At 55.8% G+C, this 18082-nt stretch overlaps 2 protein-coding genes across 4 annotated transcripts in view; both read left to right on the top strand.

Annotated features, from left to right (window-relative positions):
* Positions 1–2083: 2083 nt before the first annotated feature.
* HUS1 (HUS1 checkpoint clamp component) lies at positions 2084–15184 on the top strand. Of its 3 annotated transcripts, none has more exons than XM_047848984.1 (8): positions 2084–2218; positions 3255–3382; positions 3467–3643; positions 5777–5884; positions 7151–7225; positions 11679–11778; positions 12891–13010; positions 15011–15184. In XM_047848984.1, exons 1-8 carry the CDS (start codon positions 2167–2169, stop codon positions 15091–15093), a joined length of 843 nt encoding a protein of 280 aa, XP_047704940.1. In that variant the 5' UTR covers positions 2084–2166; the 3' UTR covers positions 15094–15184. The 3 variants fall into 3 exon arrangements, with proteins under 3 accessions (XP_047704940.1, XP_047704942.1, XP_047704939.1); XM_047848983.1 differs by lacking the exon at positions 2084–2218 and adding an exon at positions 2759–3108; XM_047848986.1 differs by lacking the exons at positions 2084–2218; positions 5777–5884 and adding an exon at positions 2753–3108.
* A 154-nt stretch (positions 15185–15338) lies between these two features.
* PKD1L1 (polycystin 1 like 1, transient receptor potential channel interacting) overlaps positions 15339–18082 on the top strand; it is a 126079-nt gene continuing 123335 nt past the window's right edge. Inside the window, exon 1 of the mRNA XM_047848980.1 lies at positions 15339–15846. Within this exon, the coding sequence (XP_047704936.1) occupies positions 15784–15846 (63 nt within the window). The 5' untranslated portion in view covers positions 15339–15783. The remainder of the gene's footprint in view (positions 15847–18082) is intronic.

The following is an 18082-nucleotide window of genomic DNA, read 5'->3' as shown; positions in this document are numbered from 1 at the left end:
GCCCCTCCACACCATTACAGGAAGGAGTGTCAATTATAGCGCCCCCCCCCCAAGAGCCCACAGCAAGACATCAGTTACAGGCTCCAACAGGGAAAGGTCTAGATCCCAACTCCTACAAGAAATGTACCGCCCTTGCAAATCTTCCTGGAGAAAACTTACAGCCCAGAAGCCCTGCTTTTCTCTAATAGTCCGTCTTTGAAAACAAACTCTCCCAATTTCCTCCTTTTTCTCCACAAAAGAGCATTCTTCTCCTTTCTGCTATTCCTGTGAATAAACCCATTTTTTGGTTGTTGTTGGTAAAAAAAAAAAAAAAAAAAAAAAGACCCTCACTTCTAAGGATTCACAACCGGTGCTACTGATGAGATTATGAAGTGGGATTCGTGAGCCAACGGCTAAGCAATAATTCTTGAGACATTTTTGATGCAAAAAGGTGACTTTATTACAGCACGGACGCAGGACCCACGGGCAGAGAGAGCTGCGCTGGGGTTGTGAGGAGAGGCGGATAACAGACTTTTAAGTTAGTGGAGGGAGAAGGGTAAGACTTAAAGTCAGTCTCTGAGGAATCGGAAGCAAGGCTTCCAGGACCTCGAGGGGCTGGTGCCGTGAAGATAAGGTTACTTCCGGTCTCTAATGAGACAAAAACATTAAGGCACTGGGGGCACCGTGCGTTCCTCCAGGAAGATGACCCTCCGCACGCATCAGGTGTCTGGGAAGGTGACCCTCCGCATGTGTCACGTGTCCGGCAGTGGGCGGTGAGCCGTGAGGCTTCATTGAAGCTGCATTTCTCTTGCCTGTGTTTCCCTCCTCACTGCCATCTGAGCCAGGAGGGGGGTTATAAACTGCCCTACTCCAGAGAGGTATAAATTTAAGTGATAATATTATTTAATGTTGAAAGGTCACTGGCCACCCTAACAAGTCTTTTATAAATAAACTAAGGGTTTTCTTTTTAATGTTTTAAATTATTTAAGGTTTATTTTGAGGGAGAGACAGAGAGAAAGCACAAGCAGGGGAGGGGCAGAGACAGGGAGAGGATCTTTTTAATGTTTTAAAACAATTGGAAATAGGTGTCACAAAATTCTTTCAAAATGTGAATCCTCAGAAACAGTTCCCATTCTTGAGGATTGAGGACTCCAGAGTCACAAAAAGATCACCCTGGGGCTTGACCCTAGACCAGCCCATCCAGGGACTGACAAAAGATCCCACCTCTCCATGGGGGTGACCAGAACCAGATCCGGGTACACCCCTTCCCCCCCCCCCCCCCCCCCCCGCCCCCGGCTCCCACCTGCAGTCGTGGCCCTGGACCCCGCCTCCTCGGGACGTTGACCCCTCCTTCCCCTAGGGTGTAACCCTGAGTGAGACTGGGAGCCGCCTCTCTGGCAGACCTGACTCGATCCCTCCTCCCCGGTGTGACCTCATCTGACATCCGGGACCCCGCCTCCGCCGGGGCGTGACCCCGAGAGAGACCCCAGGACCTGTCTCTCAAGGAGACCTAACCCGGACCCCGCCTCCCCGGGGGTGTGATCCTGAGAGTGACGCGAAAACCGGCCTCCCTCGGGGACATGACCCTGGATCTCCGCCTCCCCCGCGGACCTGATTCGGACCCCGCCTCCCCAGGGTATGTGACCTGAAGAGAGACCCCAGACCCAGCTCTCCCAGACACTGACCCCAAACCCTGCCTAACCCGGGGATGTGACTCGGAGTGACACCGGGACCTGTCTCTCCCAGAGACCTGACCCAGACCCCGCCTCTCCCAGGGTGCGAGCCGGAGTGTGACCCCTAACCCTCCTCTCCCTCAGACCTGACCCCAAACCCTGCCTATCCTGGGAGTGTGACCCCGACCCCGCCTCCCAGGGGGACAGGATCCTGGATCCCCGCCTCTCCCGTAGACTTGACCCGGACCCCGCCTCCCCGGGGATGTGACCCCGAGTGACACCCGGGACCTCCCTCTCCCGCAGACTTGACCCAGACCCCGCCTCCCACGTGGGTGCGACCCCGAGCGTGACGCGAGACCCTACCTCCCAGGGCACGTCACCCGGGATCCCCGCCTCCCCCGGGGCGGGCCGGGCGGCGGAACCAATGAGCGCGCGGCGGCGTTTCCGGCGGGACGCTTAGGAAGAGACTCGAGTCCGCTGCCGACGGAAGCCCCGCGCGGGCCCGTGTCCCGCCATGAAGTTTCGGGCCAAGATCGTGGACACGGCGTGTCTGAACCACTTCACACGTGAGCGGGGTCGGGCCTGCCGCGGGGCGTAGAGAAGAGCGCGGGCCGGAAGGAGGCAGTGCGCGCGCCGGGGGGCGAATAGGGAGGGGGCGCGGGCCGCGGGACGACCGTGTGGGGGTGGTGCGGGGCTGTGACGGAGGCCGTGGGCCCGTGGGAGGGGCGGCGGCGCGGGGGTGGGGGAATAGGGGTGCACGAGCGGGGATGGTGGGCGGGAGGCCGCGGGAGGGGGTACGGGAGAGGGGGAGCGGGGATGGGGGCGGGGACCACGGAAGGGGTGGTGGCGCGGGGGTGGGGGGACAGAGGTAGGGTGACGCGGGTGGAGGGCGTGGGCCCTCGCGGGAGGGGTGGAGGTACGGAGACAGGGATGTGGGCCACGGGAGGATGGGGGGACGGAGGTGGGGGGAAAGGGATGGGGGTCGAGGGGCGCGGGGATGGGGGGCGTGGGGATGGGAGCCCGCGGGAAGGGGGGGACGAGGATGTGGGCTCGCGGGAGGATTAAGGGATGGGGATTAGGGGGCTTGGGGCCAAAGGGTCAGGACACCCCTCTCCCCCTCCCCCTTCCCCCGCAGGATGGGGCCATGGGAGTGGATGGGGCTTCTCTCGGTGAAGGATTGGGTGAATGGACCTGGGTGAGGACAGGCAGGCAAGAGAGCAGGTGCCAAGGATTGTTTACGGAACTTGATTTCCATCCCGGAGTTTTTTATCTTAAACCTGCTGCTGTCCCGGATGGACAGTGTATCCAGCACAGACATCTCTTCTGGTCGGGCTGCACTGGCCCTTGGCCTTGCGCTGCAGGCCTGGGGGGCCCCATTGCAGGCTGAGCGAGTGAATGCCTCACTGGGCTCCAGTTAACCTCCCCGCAGCCTTCCTTCTTCATTCCATCACTCCTGGTATGAGGGTTATTGGGGGCCAGTGTGACCGACCGTGTTAAAGCCCCTTTCAGTGGGTTATTTTTCCACCAGCAGTTTCACCATGTTCAGGGGGTTGTCTAAGCTCAGTTGTCCTGGTAATTCCTTGCTTTAACCCCCTGCTGCAGGAGTCAGCAACATGATCGCCAAGCTTGCCAAAACCTGTACCCTCCGCATCAGCCCGGATAAGCTGAACTTCATCCTCTCCGACAAAGTGGCCAACGGAGGCGTGAGCATGTGGTGTGAGCTGGAACAGGTGAGCAGAAGGTTCTGGAAGCCTGTGGACCGCACCCAAAGGCCACTGCAAAGGGACAGAGGACCCCTCTTTTCCTGCCCTTAGGAGAACTTCTTCAGTGAATTTCAGATGGAAGGTGTCTCCGCTGAAAACAACGAGATTTATTTAGAGCTGACATCGGAAAATTTATCTCGAGCTTTGAAAACTGCCCAGAATGCCAGAGCCTTGAAGATCAAGCTGACTAATAAACACTTCCCCTGCCTCACGGTCTCCATAGAGCTGGTGAGTAGGAGGGAGCGCTCCAGGACTTCCCAGCAGGGCTAGAAGTGGCTACAAGTCCAGGCTTTCTAATAACACGTGGAAAGCTAGTTGGTTTTATTTTTATTTTTTTAAAGTTTATTATTTTTATTTCATGTTTATTTATTTTTGAGAGAGAAAGACAGAGCGTGAGTGGGGGAGGGGCAGAGAGAGAGGGAGACACAGAATCCAAAGCAGGCTCCAGGCTCTGAGCTGTCAGCACAGAGCCCCTATACAGGGCTCGAACTCATGAACTGTGAGATCATGACCTGAGCCGAAGTCAGACATCCAACCGACTGAGCCACCCAGGAGCCCCTATTTATTTATTTTGAGAGAGACTGAGCGAGGGTCAGAGAGTGGGGGGGCGGGGGGGAGAGTGAAAGAACCCCAAGAATTTCATGACCTGAGCTGAAACCAGGAGTTGGATGCTTAACCGGCTGAGCCACCCAGGTGCCCCTAGTTGGTTTTATTAAAAGCAAAGATGTGCCCACAAATACTTGTTTTCTATTGGAGTCAGATTCCCTCGTGTATAAATAGTGCTGCAATCACACAGTACTCAGCTGGGACGCTGCCTCTGCCCGTGTGGGAACACTTCTGCCTCTGCTCCAGTCTGCGTGTCCCTGCATCTCTGTTCCTCTTAGAGGTGTGGTCCCTTCATCTAGAAATCATGGTTTTTATACATTTTCCCTTTTGAAGGGTTTTCCCTACCTCATCTGTAATCCCTTTAGGTGATCTCTTGATCTCCCAGAATTGCTGTGTGTTCAGTGCTGCTCCCAGAAGAATCTGACACCTGCTGTCCTCAGGACGTGCCCCCCTTCCCCCAGACTCACAGCTCACAGGACGACATTCTCACATCTTAATGTGTTGTTCAAAGCCATGTGTCCATCTTGGAGCCACATCGCCTACTCCCACTTTCTAAGTAGTTCTCCGGAGTGTCCCATTCTAGTCCAGCTCCCAGGCTTTGGGGACCCTGGGGCTCCTGCTTGGAATGTCCCCTTCTCGCTCTTTGAAACCCCCTCTCCCGTTAGTGCCAGTCCAGCGCCGCTCCTCCCATCGGCAGCCTCCCCCCCCCCCGCCCCCCCCCCCCCCCCCCCCCCGTGCTGTGTGTGTTGTGCCCCACTCTGGTGCGAGCGCTGTGCGCAGTTTGAAGTTCTTCCTGATAACGGATTCTTCACCTGTTCACTATGTGAGAGCCGATCAGAGTATTCCCCGCCTTAGGACAAACTTGTGTGATTCCTCACTTGTTTAAGGAGAAACAGGATAGTGACGTGTGATGCTTTCTGTCTAAAAGCGCAGGCTAGGGGTGCTGGGGTGGCTCAGTAGGTTAAGCATCCGAGTCTTGATTTTGGCTCAGGTCCTGATCTCATGGTTCATGAGTTGAAGCCCCACCTCGGGCTCTGCACTGACAGCGTGGGGCCTGCTTGGGATTCTCTCTCCCTCTGTCTCTGCCCCTTGCCCACTCATACTCTCTCTCCTTCTCTCTCAAAATAAATGAATAAATATTGTAAATAATTAAAAATAAATAAATAAAAGGGCAGGATACGTCAATCTGTTGTTTCACGGAAGCCCCTGGACATGGATAAACATGGTTCTGTCCAGCAGTGTAGACACTGCTGCATGCTGAGCTCACAAAGAACAGTCTCGGTTCCTTCAGCAGACGGTTTGGCTTCTGCCTCACGGCTTCACATGTAGTGAGGGACAGGGTTCCCCTCGTCCCCATCTTCCCACCATGTTGTGGCACAATCTGAAATGTTGCCTCTCGGAGAGGCCTTTCTTGCCCTCCATCTGGGAACCTCCCCAAACATTCATCTGGTCACTGCTTCATTTTCCTCCAGGCTGTGACCAGTGTGTCACATGCAGCTCAGACAAGGTCGTGTTTGTTTTCTTGCTTCCTGACCCATCTGTGTCCCTGGAACATGGGGACCGTGACTTACTCCTCACACTCCCGACTTCAACAGGGCTCAGCAGGACAGGCACCACGCCGGAAGTACTTGTTTTATGGACTCGGATGAAAGAGTCGAGAACATTCCACGTAGATGTGGGGTCGGCTTCTACTTATTCTTCAGTTACTCTGGTTTTTCTACATTGACGTTATGAAAACATGTTCTCTCTTGGCAGTTATCAGTGTCAAATAGTAGCCGCGTTGTGACACATGACATCCCCATTAGGGTCATTCCTAGAAAATTGTGGAAGGATCTGCAAGAGCCTACAGTCCCAGACGCCGACGTGAGTGATGCCCGTCCTCTGCTTGCAAACTAAATGGTGTGGTTTGAAGTCCCTGATTTTAGTTACGGTCTCGCCATACGTTTCATTTGAAGATTGTATGTACCTGGGAGGAAACGAGAGTCATTTTTAAAGGATTCTCCAGGGAAAAATTGGAATGTTTGCCTTCCGTTGTTTATATAAAACACCTTTAGACTGTGCTGCTCATGGTAGAAACGCCACACGCTTCACACGCAGGACAGAGAATGTCCTGCTCAGTCATAGCGCTTCCATAAGACTAACCTAGAGTAGTCCTTGGGGGCAAGGTCACTTCTGTCCATTTCCCAGAACTCGAGTTTTCCTCGTCCCATAAGGACTGGTGTCCAGGGTTCGTGTAAAAGCGAGGAGGCGGGGCTGTTCCGGGCGTGCTGCCAGGAGTCCCAGAGCCCCTGACAGTGAGTGTGGTGCCAGAGGGTCCCTTACATTTTGCTTACATCAGAGCAAGAAGGAATTGTGAAAATATATCGCATAGGCTATATTACTGGACTCTGGGAGGCCATCCACACTGACCGGGAGGAAGACCACGCTGTCTCAAGCAACATCGGGGGCCGGGTCTGAGGGTCTGAGCGCTGGGGCCCGACCCACCCGCAGCGTCTGTGAGGTGGCAGGTGGCCCTGCGGGCTGTGCTGAGTCCTGTCCCCTGGGCGTGCGCAGGTGCACTTCAGCGGGAGGGCCGCCCCCCTGGAACCGGGAGGACACCATGGGGACGTGGGCGCCTGGGCGTGTACCGGTGCACGTCAGCGGGAGGGCCACCCCGTTGGAACCAGGTGGACGCCACGGGGACAAGGGCGCCAAGGTGTCCCGGAGGCAGGCGGGGGTCAGTAAGGTTGTAGGGTTGTTTTCTTTTCCTAGTTTTGTTTTTTTTTTTTAATTTTAATTTTTTAACGTTTATTTATTTTTGAGACAGAGAGAGACCGAGCACAAACGGGGGAGGGTCAGAGAGAGAGGGAGACACAGAATCCGAAGCAGGCTCCAGGCTCCGAGCTGTCGGCACAGAGCCCAACACGGGGCTCGAACCCACGAATCCCGAGATCATGACCTGAGCCGAAGTCAGACACTCAACCGACTGAGCCCACCAGGCGCCCCTCTTTTCCTAGTTTTAAAGGAGCTCTGTTCCCACAACTTGGAAACAGGATTTCAGAGCTTCTAAGCAACTGCACGTTTCCGACATAGGTGGTGAGCGCCGTCTGTCCTTGGCTGCGTTAATGGTTTTTCTCCTCCATTCTGCAGGTTAGCATCTATTTGCCAGTCTTGAAGACCATGAAGAGCATCGTGGAAAAAATGAAAAACATCAGCAATCACCTTGTAAGTGGTCACTTGTTTAGCAAAGAGCTTTCCCAGCATCTTGGAGGTGTCAGGATCGGGCTGAGTGTCCTGGGAGGAAGCCTCGCCTGGCAGAGGTGTGGGTGCATCCTCGCTCACCTGGTGGCGTCCCAGGGTGCGGGTCCCCCTGCCGAGGCAGGCTCGAGGACCCGGCCTGTGGTGGAGAGCCTGCAGTCTCAGATGCCCTGAGAAGCTGTTCTAGTGCTTTTCAGCCCCCTTCGTAGTGGGAGCCTTTGTGTTTGCCCTGACCCCTCGTAGTCGTATTTATAGTGCGTCAGGGATGCTTTCAGCAGATTCTTGTGCCCCGGACAGAGCGTCACGTTTCATTTGCTGATGTGTGTTTCTTTAACAAATCATTGGTATCAGCACAGCCGAGCGTCCTGTCCACGTACCACGTGTCTCGGCGAGCGCAGGTCCAAGCTGTCCCAGAACGCCGGTGTCCTGTGACGGCTTTCACGTCGAGCCAGTCGTCAGGCTGGGGGCCTCCTCTGCGGCGAGTCCGGGCACCTGCAGAGAGGCTCAGGGAGGCCCACAGGGAAAACCAGGGCAATTAATCCAAGGATCTGGTTGTTTGTTCTTTCGGTCCCGTGGAAATGAGTCAGCAAAGTCGCTGAGACAGACCGAGTCATTGGAGGTGTTTTTCTCTTCTCTGGAATGTTTAAAAACAAAAAATTTGTGGCGCGGCCACTGCAGTCTGGAATACTCGGTGGAAAGTCAGGGTGGCCAAGTGCATAGTGAGCATGACTAGATGACCAGAATTCTGCATATGAAGGTCGTGGCAAGAGAATGAGGGAAGAGAGGGCGTTAGCACTCTCGCATCCCCGTCCCAGAGGTGCTAGGAGGCCCTTGCTGAGACTCACAGCCTTGTCCCCACCTCCTTCAGTGGGGGATGCGGCCGTGGGGCGGTGCGTGTGGGACCCATGTAGGAGCAGGGAAGACATGTGCGGGGTCCAGGAGTCCCTGCCGTCTGCAGGTGCCACCTCAGACTCCAGCCCCTGAGGGCTTGTCAGCCCACCTGAGCTTCCGGTTCAGGACGGGAGGTGTGTGTGTGCTGGGGTCTGACACGGTCCTGCCTGTGCCCATGGTGGGAGCTGTGTCCTGCTGTGCGTCACCTGTTAGCTTACAAGCCACTCAGAGCTATGTACATCAGCTTAGTGGTGACAGCAGGTGGAACAGTGTAGTGACCTGGTGGCAAAGGGGAGTCCTTGGGGCCACACAGACCTGGGCCCCCTCCTGGCCACACTACCCAACCTATGGGCCCTGTCCTGGGTGTCACCCAAAGTGGGCAGGATTACGCACCTTCACGGGGGCTTTGCGACTTTCCACAGATGGAGAGGTAGGTACCTTATGTTCAGTGCATTGAGTCAGCGCTGCAGAGTGGTAGGTAATTACCATTGAGAAGATCACTGGAAGAAGCAAGATCCCATCCAGACCCTTAAGAGACAGAGGATGTTGGTGAGGGCAGCATTCTGGTGAGTTCCAGAGTAGACATAAGTGGCCGGGGGTCAGAGACCCGTCATTTGTCAGTTCCCTCCCTGGGTAGTGGCAGAACGGTGGCCGTGCACCAGACACTGGCTGTGCTCAGGGGACGTAGAGCTAATCATGTGATGACTCAGATTTCTGGATTCGGAAGAAAGTGGAAGAGAGCGTTAAAGGCTGAAGTGAATCCGGAACCACCACGAGCTGCTTTCCTGAATTAAGTCTATATAAAACCACTGTTTTTCAAAAGCAGCGAGAGTTTACAGATTGTTGTGTGTTGTTTTAATCCCATATTATTTCCAGATTCTATGGGAATGTGCTTAGAAATACAACAATGTATTTCTGGGTTCACCAATAAAGTTGACAAGAAACACTTAACGTTTGAGGGCACGATTCCGATACTATGCAATAGTGAAGTTGGAGGACTGTTTTCTACTTAATGTTAAAAGCCTCAGGGGTGCCTGGCTGGCTCTGTCATGTGACAGAAAGCATGTGACTCTCGATCTCATGGTCATGAGTTCCAGCCCCACGTTGGGTGTAGAGATTACTTAAAACTATAACCTTAAAAAAAAAAAAATGCCAGGGTACCTGGGTGGCTCAGTCGGTTAAGCTTCTGACTTCAGCTCAGGTCATGATCTCGTGGCTCGTGAATTCAAGCCCCCCATTGGGCTCTGTGCTGACAGCTCAGAGCCTGGAGCCTGCTTCCGATTCTGTGTCTCCCTCTCTCTGCCCCTCCCCGCCCCTCCCCTGCTCACACTCTGTCTCTCTCTCTCAAAAGTAAATAAACATTAAAAAACATATTTTAAGTAATAATAATAAAAAAACCCTCAGAGATACTAGCTCAGTCAAGTTCAGAAAGGTTTTGGTTTTGTTTCTAGAATGAGAAATGCTTGGAGTTCACCGGTGTCAAGGAACACGAACGAGGGGTACTGAGCTGCTCACTCAGTGTAGGTAGATGTAGCTGCCTCCAGCGTGCAGGCAGGGCACCTCCACCATCCTGGGTCCCCCGCTGCCCCTTTGTCTTTCCATTGCCTCACACACCGTCCTGTATTGGTGGGTGAACAAGATGTTGACCTGCAAACTGCCACACGGGCTCCCCAAGACCTGCTGGGCGTTAGAAATGGGCAGATGCAGACTTGGGAAGAGAAATCAGATCAGATGAGTGAAACTGGAAGCTGTTCGGTGGCACAGATCTTACTATGAACGTCATTGGTAGATCCTGTCCCGTTAAAAAACCCTAGGGTTGGTGTGGAGGGTGGAGCTTGGAAGGAATGTTGTCTGACCCTCAGAAGCCTCACAGGTGGGAGAGAGGCCCCCGGGATGGGAGGGTGGGAGGTGGGTCCTGGGGTGGTGTGCTGCCCCTCACAGGCAAGGGAGAGGCCGGGATGGGAGGGTAGGAGGCAGGGGGGTGGGGGTGGGGTGGCTGGCACCCTGTGTGCTGGGAGTGTGGAGGGGCACCAGCGACTGGACGCTGCAACGTCTCCAGACCTTTCTGAACTTGGAAATCTCCCCTGCCAACCTCCGCTCCTGGTTTTTAAATAGAGGGTCACATTCCCACGAATTCTCAAGGTTTTGTGGTTATGCTGCATTTGTAGCTATGACCCAGGGTGCGGCCAGCTGAAAACAGGGCAGTTGGTCAGCTTCTAATTTCCTCGGTCCCTTCCTGTGTGTAGTAGTTGTCAGAACAGAGCGTGGTTCTACGGTCTCTGCCCATAGGCGGTGGAGATGCAGGTTGCACTGCACGGGGACGGTGAAGGGCTCACAGTCCTGTAGAGCGGCCATCTATCCGGTCACTTGGGAAGGACTAGTGGGGGCAGCACTGGTTAGTCTCCAGGTGCATGGGGTCCGGTGCGGCCCCTCCAGTGTCTCCCTGTGAGCGGGGGGCTCTAATGAGGGGGGAGAGTCCTGGAGAGGGACTGGGGGCTTTTCCATCCCCTCAGAAGCCACCATGAGCTGTTTGGGGCCAGTTTCCCTCAAGGCGTGGGCAGCGTCCCCAGAGGTGGCCCCTCTTCTGGCTCTCCTTTTGGACGACGTGGACTTCCTCGTGTTTTACCTGTGGCTCTCTCCAGGGCGTGTGGTCTCTCTGTTGCTCCATAATTCCTGTTTTCCGTCTGTCCATCCATCTCATTTCCTCTTACTGCACTCTCTGGGCCCACCTGCTGTGCCCTCCTGGTCTCCTTCCCTCTGCGATCCTCCATCCTCTCATCTCATCCGCTCCCACTCTGTGCCTGCATGAGGTCTGGTCGCCTCCCAGCTCCCCCGACTCTTGACTCAGGCTCTTTTTTCTCATCTGTCCCCTTGATGAGCCAGACCTAATCCCTTACGCTTCGCGTCCACTCTGTAGCACCTGCTGGGCTCCAGATGCCCTCTGGCCAGGGATTTCTCTCTCTCTCTCCCCCTCATCCCCCTGCCACAAGATCTCCATTTGGAGCCTGACCACAGACCTTTCAGGAGTTCTCTTAGAGCGTGGGTTTTCATTGTAGCCGTGGGAGCGGACCAGACGCTTTCTCGCTCCAGAACTCCGGGTTCTCAGTCCTGTTGTGGCCACAGCTTGTCACAGCACACTGCCGCCCCACTGCATGCCATAGCAGCCCTCCCCGCATCACCTCTTCCTCTTTCTCCTTCTCTCCTGTAAGCCCCACATCCCTGTTTCGCTCACCTTGAACATTTGCTCCCGGGATTTCTTCTCAGCACAGGCTCTTCCTGCGGCCTCCCCGCCCCTTGCCCCATGTGCCCTGCCAGGCCCCCCCCACCCCCCAACACGGCTTCCGGGCCTCCACTCCGGGCCCCCCTCTGGGCATTTCTGAGCTCCCTGTGTCGCTGGTGCTGGGTGGGTCTTGGTGCCGTTGTGGGGTGGCCTTGTCACCTGGTTTCGTGGAAGCTGATGTCTTCTTTCCCCCTTTACCCCTTTTGTTTTGCTTTGCTTTTTTAAGACTGTAAAATACTCAATTTGCAGATCATTGAAGCAAACCTAAATGGAGAATTGAACTTGAAAATAGAAACGGAGCTAGTGTGCGTTACAACGCACTTTAAGGATCTCGGGAACCCTCCGTCAGGTGAGTTTTCTGGCGGGTTGTGTTTTGCCTTTAATACGTTGTTTCAGGTGCACAGTTGCTGAGATCTCTGCCTGGAGAACGGGTGGAATTCGGCTGCCCGAGTTTCACACTCGGGGAGAGAATAGACAGCCGAGGCCAGAGCAGGGAAGGTCGGCCTCCTGGGCCTGAGGGCAGTGCCTGCCCCATGGTCCCCAGGAGCCCTGGCAGCTCTTTAGTGCCCATCTGCCCGCTTCTCACCTGGGGCGGCATCACAAGGTGCAGAAGGTCTCCTCCCTCCTGTGTACGTCCCAAGTGTTTATGAAATCAGATTAACAGATGCCTTCCTCACCTGACAGATTTTTCCTCCCTACACGGCGACAGAGACCGTGGGACCAGTTCAGTAGCAGGGGACAATGGGGTCACTGACCGGGTAATCTGTGCCGGCAGGGCTCGAGGCCTGGATGACACACTCGGCGGGTGGTGCCGCGGGCGCGAGGCAGGGTCCCGGGGACGTCCGCCGGTCGCGTGAAATGGGCTCAGCTCTGCGCAGCCTCCCTCCCAAACACAGGACTTTTACAGTCTGGATCTATCACCACAAGTTGGCTTGTCGATGACCCGTCGTGGCGTAGCGTAGCGAGGGGTTTTCACTTGGTGGCAAAGGGCATACGTTCCTGCCAAGGGAAATCCGTGTGATGCAGGCTTTGCTAATCGTTGTGCGCAGGGACTGAGCTTGGTGACACTCACTTTCTTTAGTTTGATAAATTGCATAGAGGGTCTGGTCTTTGGTGTTTGCCGGAGTTGCAAGGACCTGTTCTCTCGTTTCATTCCACTTTAGAACATTCAGTCTCGTATTAGCGCCTGACCGTCCCGCTCCTCCGTGTATGTCAGGGGACTGACACATGCGTTTTCTTCCACTGCAGTGGGGACAGCAGGTCAGATTTCATGTCACTGTAAGTGAAGATTCTCTGGAAATCTGCCACGTAGTTTAAAGAGAAGGACTTGATAAATGCTTGCTTAGCGTCTGGCAGCATTTCCAGGCTCCAAGAGCCGGCAGTCACGTGGATCATCGATCTAAACAGGCAGCTTGCCGCCTCCGGGCTCCCCCGACCCCCGAGCTGTGCATGTCGTTTCAGCCTCTGAAGACGCATCTCAGGATAGAAACCCGGAGCAGATGGCCGAGGTGCGCATCGATATCCGGAGGCTCCTTCAGTTCCTCGCCGGACAGCAAGTGAACCCGACAAAGGCCGTGTGCAGTGAGTGCACGTTTGGGTCGCCTGCGGGGGGTTGGGGGGGGGGCGGGGTGGGTCTCACATCTGCGCACTCTCCTAAGTGCAGAACAGCTCGGTCACGTGGGCCCGTTTCCCAGGGCAGTTTTCCCGGATTCAGCAGCACCTAGAGGTTCTGATCCGGGGCCCTGCAGCCACGCTGGCTCGGCTGCCTCTCCCGGCCACCACGCGTGGGTCTGCGCCTAAGGAGAAGATTCCGGAGGACGGCTGCTGGTCGTCCAGGCTGCTCTGTTAATCTGGCCCGACAGCCATAGCCCCTGACTCCACTGGACTTAGACTAAGGTCCCCTCGTATGCCTTTATTTCCCCTCTGTGTCTAAACCTTAGCAGTTCCTCCTCGACTCCCGTTTCTCCCGTTTCTCCTCGACTGCTGACTTTTCCTGCCAGCCCTGTGACCGTGGTGGGTCCTGTCTGTCTTCCTCAGCCATACACCTGCCTCTCGGCTCGGCATTCATTGGCCACACATGAGGGAGGGCTTACTCGCCCTGAACTGAACTCGAAACGAGGCTCTTTCTGTCTCCTTGTCACTCTGACCACAGCAAGTGGAAGGGAGCTACACCTTTTGTGGAAGAACCATCAGGCTGCATGCGCAGCACCAGTGGGCGGAGCCGGGGACGGCCGCCAGATCGTCCGCACCCAGGACAAGGAATAGAAGATGCTAGGTGGCTGTGCCAAGGAATGCCAGCCCTCCAAGAGAGACAGAAAGTGAAACAGATCACGGGTGGGCAGTTAGCGCGTCAGGAAGGCACTGGAAGGGGTGATGGGGTGTGAGGGGTTGTGTGGAGGACAGAGGGCCGGGGTGAGGGAGGGAGCTGGTGCAGCTGGGCCTTAGGGCGGGTGCTGGTGTCCACCTGCACCGAATGCTGAGAACCCTTGGCCTGGCCTGGGGCACATTCATGACGCTGAGGGCAGTGGCTGTGTCTCAGCGCAGGGTCCTCACAGACTCCAGACAGCTCTCCCACCTGCTGCCAGGCTCCTGACTGCTGCCGGGTGGCGTGACCGCGGTCCTGGCTAGCGGTCCAGGTGGTACCCGGGTCACGCAGCCCGACCCCATGCAGCGTGGCGGCATTGGCCCTGTGCACGCCCTTGCCCTCGCCCTCATGGCCCGCCCAGGACAGAGAGCTTGTCTGTTCTAGGCGAGACAGCCGTCTGAGCTGCCTGTGCCTTGGGGAAGGTGACTTGGAGTCCCCAGAAGTGGCAGATTGTGACAAAGCAAAATTGGATTGCTCCTACCCTTTCCTTAGTCCCTCAGCCCTGCGTCTGTGCCTATAGTTTCTGCCTCCGTGGTGGCGTCCCCCAGGTCCGCTTCTCCACTGTCCCGCCTCCACGGCATGCTGGCTGCCCTTTGCCCTCAGTCTCCAGCCGCCACGGCTCCTGGAAGGTGTTCCTGCTGGCGCCGTGCCCCTTCCCGACCTCCATCCCCTGGGACTGCTCCCTCCTCGGCTTGGCACTTGCAGCCGGCCAACCCTGACAGACTTCGTCCAGCCCCAGCCCTGCTTGCCTCTGAGGCCTGCCCTTGGCTCCCCGGCGCAGTCCTGTCCCCGCCCCCTCAGTGGCTGTGGTCCTGGCCGCTTCCCTCACTCCAGCGCTCACTGCTGTGGAATCGAGCAGAGTGATGAACTCCTCGCTCTGGGCTTGTGCACCTGCCATTGCATGGCGCGGCGCCTGACCCGGGCCCCTCCTGCGCTCCGGCCTGCGCTGCAGCCTGTCCCCCGTGGTCCGCGGGCCGCCGCGCTCGGCCTTCTCACCTCACTTAGCTTGCTCGTGGGTGGCAGACGCGTTTTCCTAGAACGACACTGATTTGGCAAATGAGGGCCTCTCACCAGGGTCCTGGGCCTCGTCTCCCTGGCTGTGGGCGGTCACGTCGCGGGGAGTGGAGCCGCAGCGAGACCAGGCTCCAGGAGAGGGGCCCCCGCGTGCAAGCGCCAGCTGCAGCCCTTGTGGTGACAGGTCTTCTTCTCTCCCCAGACATCGTGAGCAACAAGATCGTCCATTTTTATTTGCTCCACGAGGACGTCTCCCTGCAGTACTTCATCCCGGCCTTCTCGTAGGCTGCGTCCGGCCCCTCTCTTCCCTCGGTTCCTTGCTGGCGGGAACTGGAGCTTGCGGAGCACAGTTGGATAAACACACTACTTCGTGTTGCTTCTTGTTCTCATGTCTGTTTTGTTAAGACGCGGCAAAGAAAAGGAAGAGTTTCTTTATGCAGGCTTCAGGTAGCCGAGGCTTCTAGGAGCAGCCCGACGACCCTGGCTCTGCTCCCCGGAGCCGGATGACAGGCGAGGGCAGCCCTCCCGCTGCCTTGGTTGCGCAGAGCGTCACGGGGTCTGTGGGGGGCTGTCTGGCTGCAGTGTGTGGAGCCTTAGCTGCCGGTCCTCCCAGGTTCCCGGGGCCATTGTCCGTCCTGGGTCACGATCCTCCCCGTTCTGTCTCCCCCTGACGTTCGGATCTCGTGTCCCCCGTGGTCCGCGGGCTGCCGTGCTCGGCCTTCTGATGTTCTGGAAAGCACAGCCGCGTGTGTAGGGGAGGGACAGAGAACTCCAGTAGCCTGTGTTCGGGGCCAAGACCACGTCTCATCCCCTGGGGCCCGCCCCGTCACGTCCCACCGTGGCGGCCTCTCCTCTGCCCCGTGGATGGGGACGTCGTGAACAGTGTCTTAACTCACGTGACAAAGCCGAGAAGTAAGGCAGTTGCTCTGAGGAAGAGGAACAAGTGGGAAATCCGCAACGTGGAAAGTTTCCTTCATGGCCTCTTCTGAGTACTCGGTGCCAGCTAGGTATTTGAGTGCCTCTTCCACTGCTCGTCAGGTGAGTTCAGATGGGGCAGAACATTTGTTCACGTCACCCTAAGTGAGCACATCTCTCTTCGGCTTGTAGCAAAGTTAATTCTAGCTGCAGCGTCAAACTTAGAAATCGTGATGTTCAATGGGGCAGTGCCTGAAAATAGTTTACAAAAGCGGTTTGGCTCTGTTTTATTTTTTTCTGTTTGTTTTGTTTTGGTTACCGAAAATGTATTAGTCACCAACCTGGAAAATTGTTTACTTCTGATTATTTAAACGATTTTTAACATATAACGAAGATAGAATGCTGTTTGTGAGTGTAAGTTAGCAGTAAAGTAGCACATCCTTCATCTGTCCGACACAGCAGGGCCCGTTCTCTGCTCCAGCGCGTAGCCCGCGTTTGGCATTCTGTTGTCCAGCGTCAGGTGACATGGGCACAGCTGCTCAGACACCTGAGATTTTGCCGAGTGGGTTTTGTGACCTGCCCGGGGCCACACGGCTCGTGGCGGGGATGGGAGTGGCACCCAGGCCCCGGCGTCTGATAGGAAGCCCTCTCCTCCAGGCTCCGCTGTGCGGCCGGAATGATGAGTCCCACCTTTCAGAGTCCGTGTTCACCAGTCATTTCCTAAGTCTGGGAGAGTGTCATCGTCTTAAATCTGCTGTAGGAAAGCACGTTTACGTGCAGTTTTTAAATGTCCTAAACCACATGTAATTTCTCTCTGGTTTGTACAGTGTTTGTTTAAGTAATGCCGGATTTTGATGGTTTTATGGATGGCCCAAGTCTGTGCAGACTGGCCACGCAGCCTTCCCTGGGGGTCAGGACAGTGGGGTCTGTTTCTGATTCTCTGGAGGACTTGCGGCTTGGTGTTCCCCAGGGCCCGGCCTCAGGACCGGCCCCTCAGAGCCTTGAATGAGGATGGCTGTCCCTCCACCGCCGGGGAAGCTGGTGGAAACCGCAGACTTAGGGGAGCCCAGGGTGCTGCTTTATTGGGCAGTATACCAGGGTGAAAATCTGGTAGGTTGGGAATAGCGGTTTAGTCTGCTTAGAAACAAGCACGTAAGGGGCGCCTGGGTGGCGCAGTCGGTTAAGCGTCCGACTTCAGCCAGGTCACGATCTCGCGGTCTGTGAGTTCGAGCCCCGCGTCGGGCTCTGGGCTGATGGCTCAGAGCCTGGAGCCTGTTTCTGATTCTGTGTCTCCCTCTCTCTCTGCCCTTCCCCCGTTCATGCTCTGTCTCTCTCTGTCCCAAAAATAAATAAAAACGTTAAAAAAAAAAAAAAAAAAAAAATTTAAAAAATAAAAAAGAAACAAGCACGTAATTTGAAAGGTTAACTTCTTTCGGGACTGGCACCTGGGAGTGCTGAGGTGTCTCAGTCGTGTCCCGCACCCTGGAGATAACCCCTGCATGGCTGTTCTGTGCTCAGGCCCCCTCCTTCATGCCCCCGTCCCCTGTGCTGGCTCAGAGGTGTGCAGGAATACCCGACCTGGCAGCTCATGCGGGTCCCTCCGGGCCTGGCACAGGACCCAGTCCAGCGACCCTGGAACATGACCTCCACATTTTCCTGGGCCAGAACCATAGCTGTGCCCAGACAGGGAAGGTGTTGAATGGCATTCAGGTTGTCATGGGTGTGGCCAGATGGGCGGGGCTTCACTTTGAAGAGATACAGTTGTGTCCTTTTGTGTGGATTCCAGTGGGGGGGTCCACGAGGAATCCTGAGCCCCTGGGGTGTCCTTGAGCCAGCAGGTAGGAGCCCTCTGTGGGGGACAAGGAGATACCTTAGCCGGCAGACAGTGCCTGCTGGGGTCGGGTTGGATATTTATTACGTGTGGAGCCTTCAAGGAGCCTTCAAAACAGCCATGTGCCCTTTCATCCACTACTTGTGCTTATAGGAATTGACACACGGATTATAATCAGAGGTATTCTAATATTCTTGTACTGAAACAACATGAAATATCCTAAATATGAGTTTATGGGGGATTTGTTGAATTATCCGTGGTTCGACAGTATTTCCTACTCTAACAGCAACGTTGCAGAAGGAGCGCCCTGGCCAGCATGGTGTTTACGGTGCACAGTTCGTCACAGAAAGAAGCCCAGACACTCGTGTGTACCGTGTGACTCTGGTTCTGAGGACACGAGTGTCTATAGGGGAGAGAAGGGCTGGAAAACCTACACCAGCACCTACACCTGATCATTGCTGAATGTTTTACTTCGATCTTTGTAAACCAGGGTATTTTCTAGAACTCTTATGATGAGTTTTGTAACAA

This window comes from Prionailurus viverrinus, chromosome A2, assembly GCF_022837055.1.
Source record: "Prionailurus viverrinus isolate Anna chromosome A2, UM_Priviv_1.0, whole genome shotgun sequence".
Classification (NCBI taxonomy): domain Eukaryota; kingdom Metazoa; phylum Chordata; class Mammalia; order Carnivora; family Felidae; genus Prionailurus; species Prionailurus viverrinus.
Note: the sequence above shows the minus strand (reverse complement) of the source record. Positions and strands in the feature narration are given on the sequence as shown.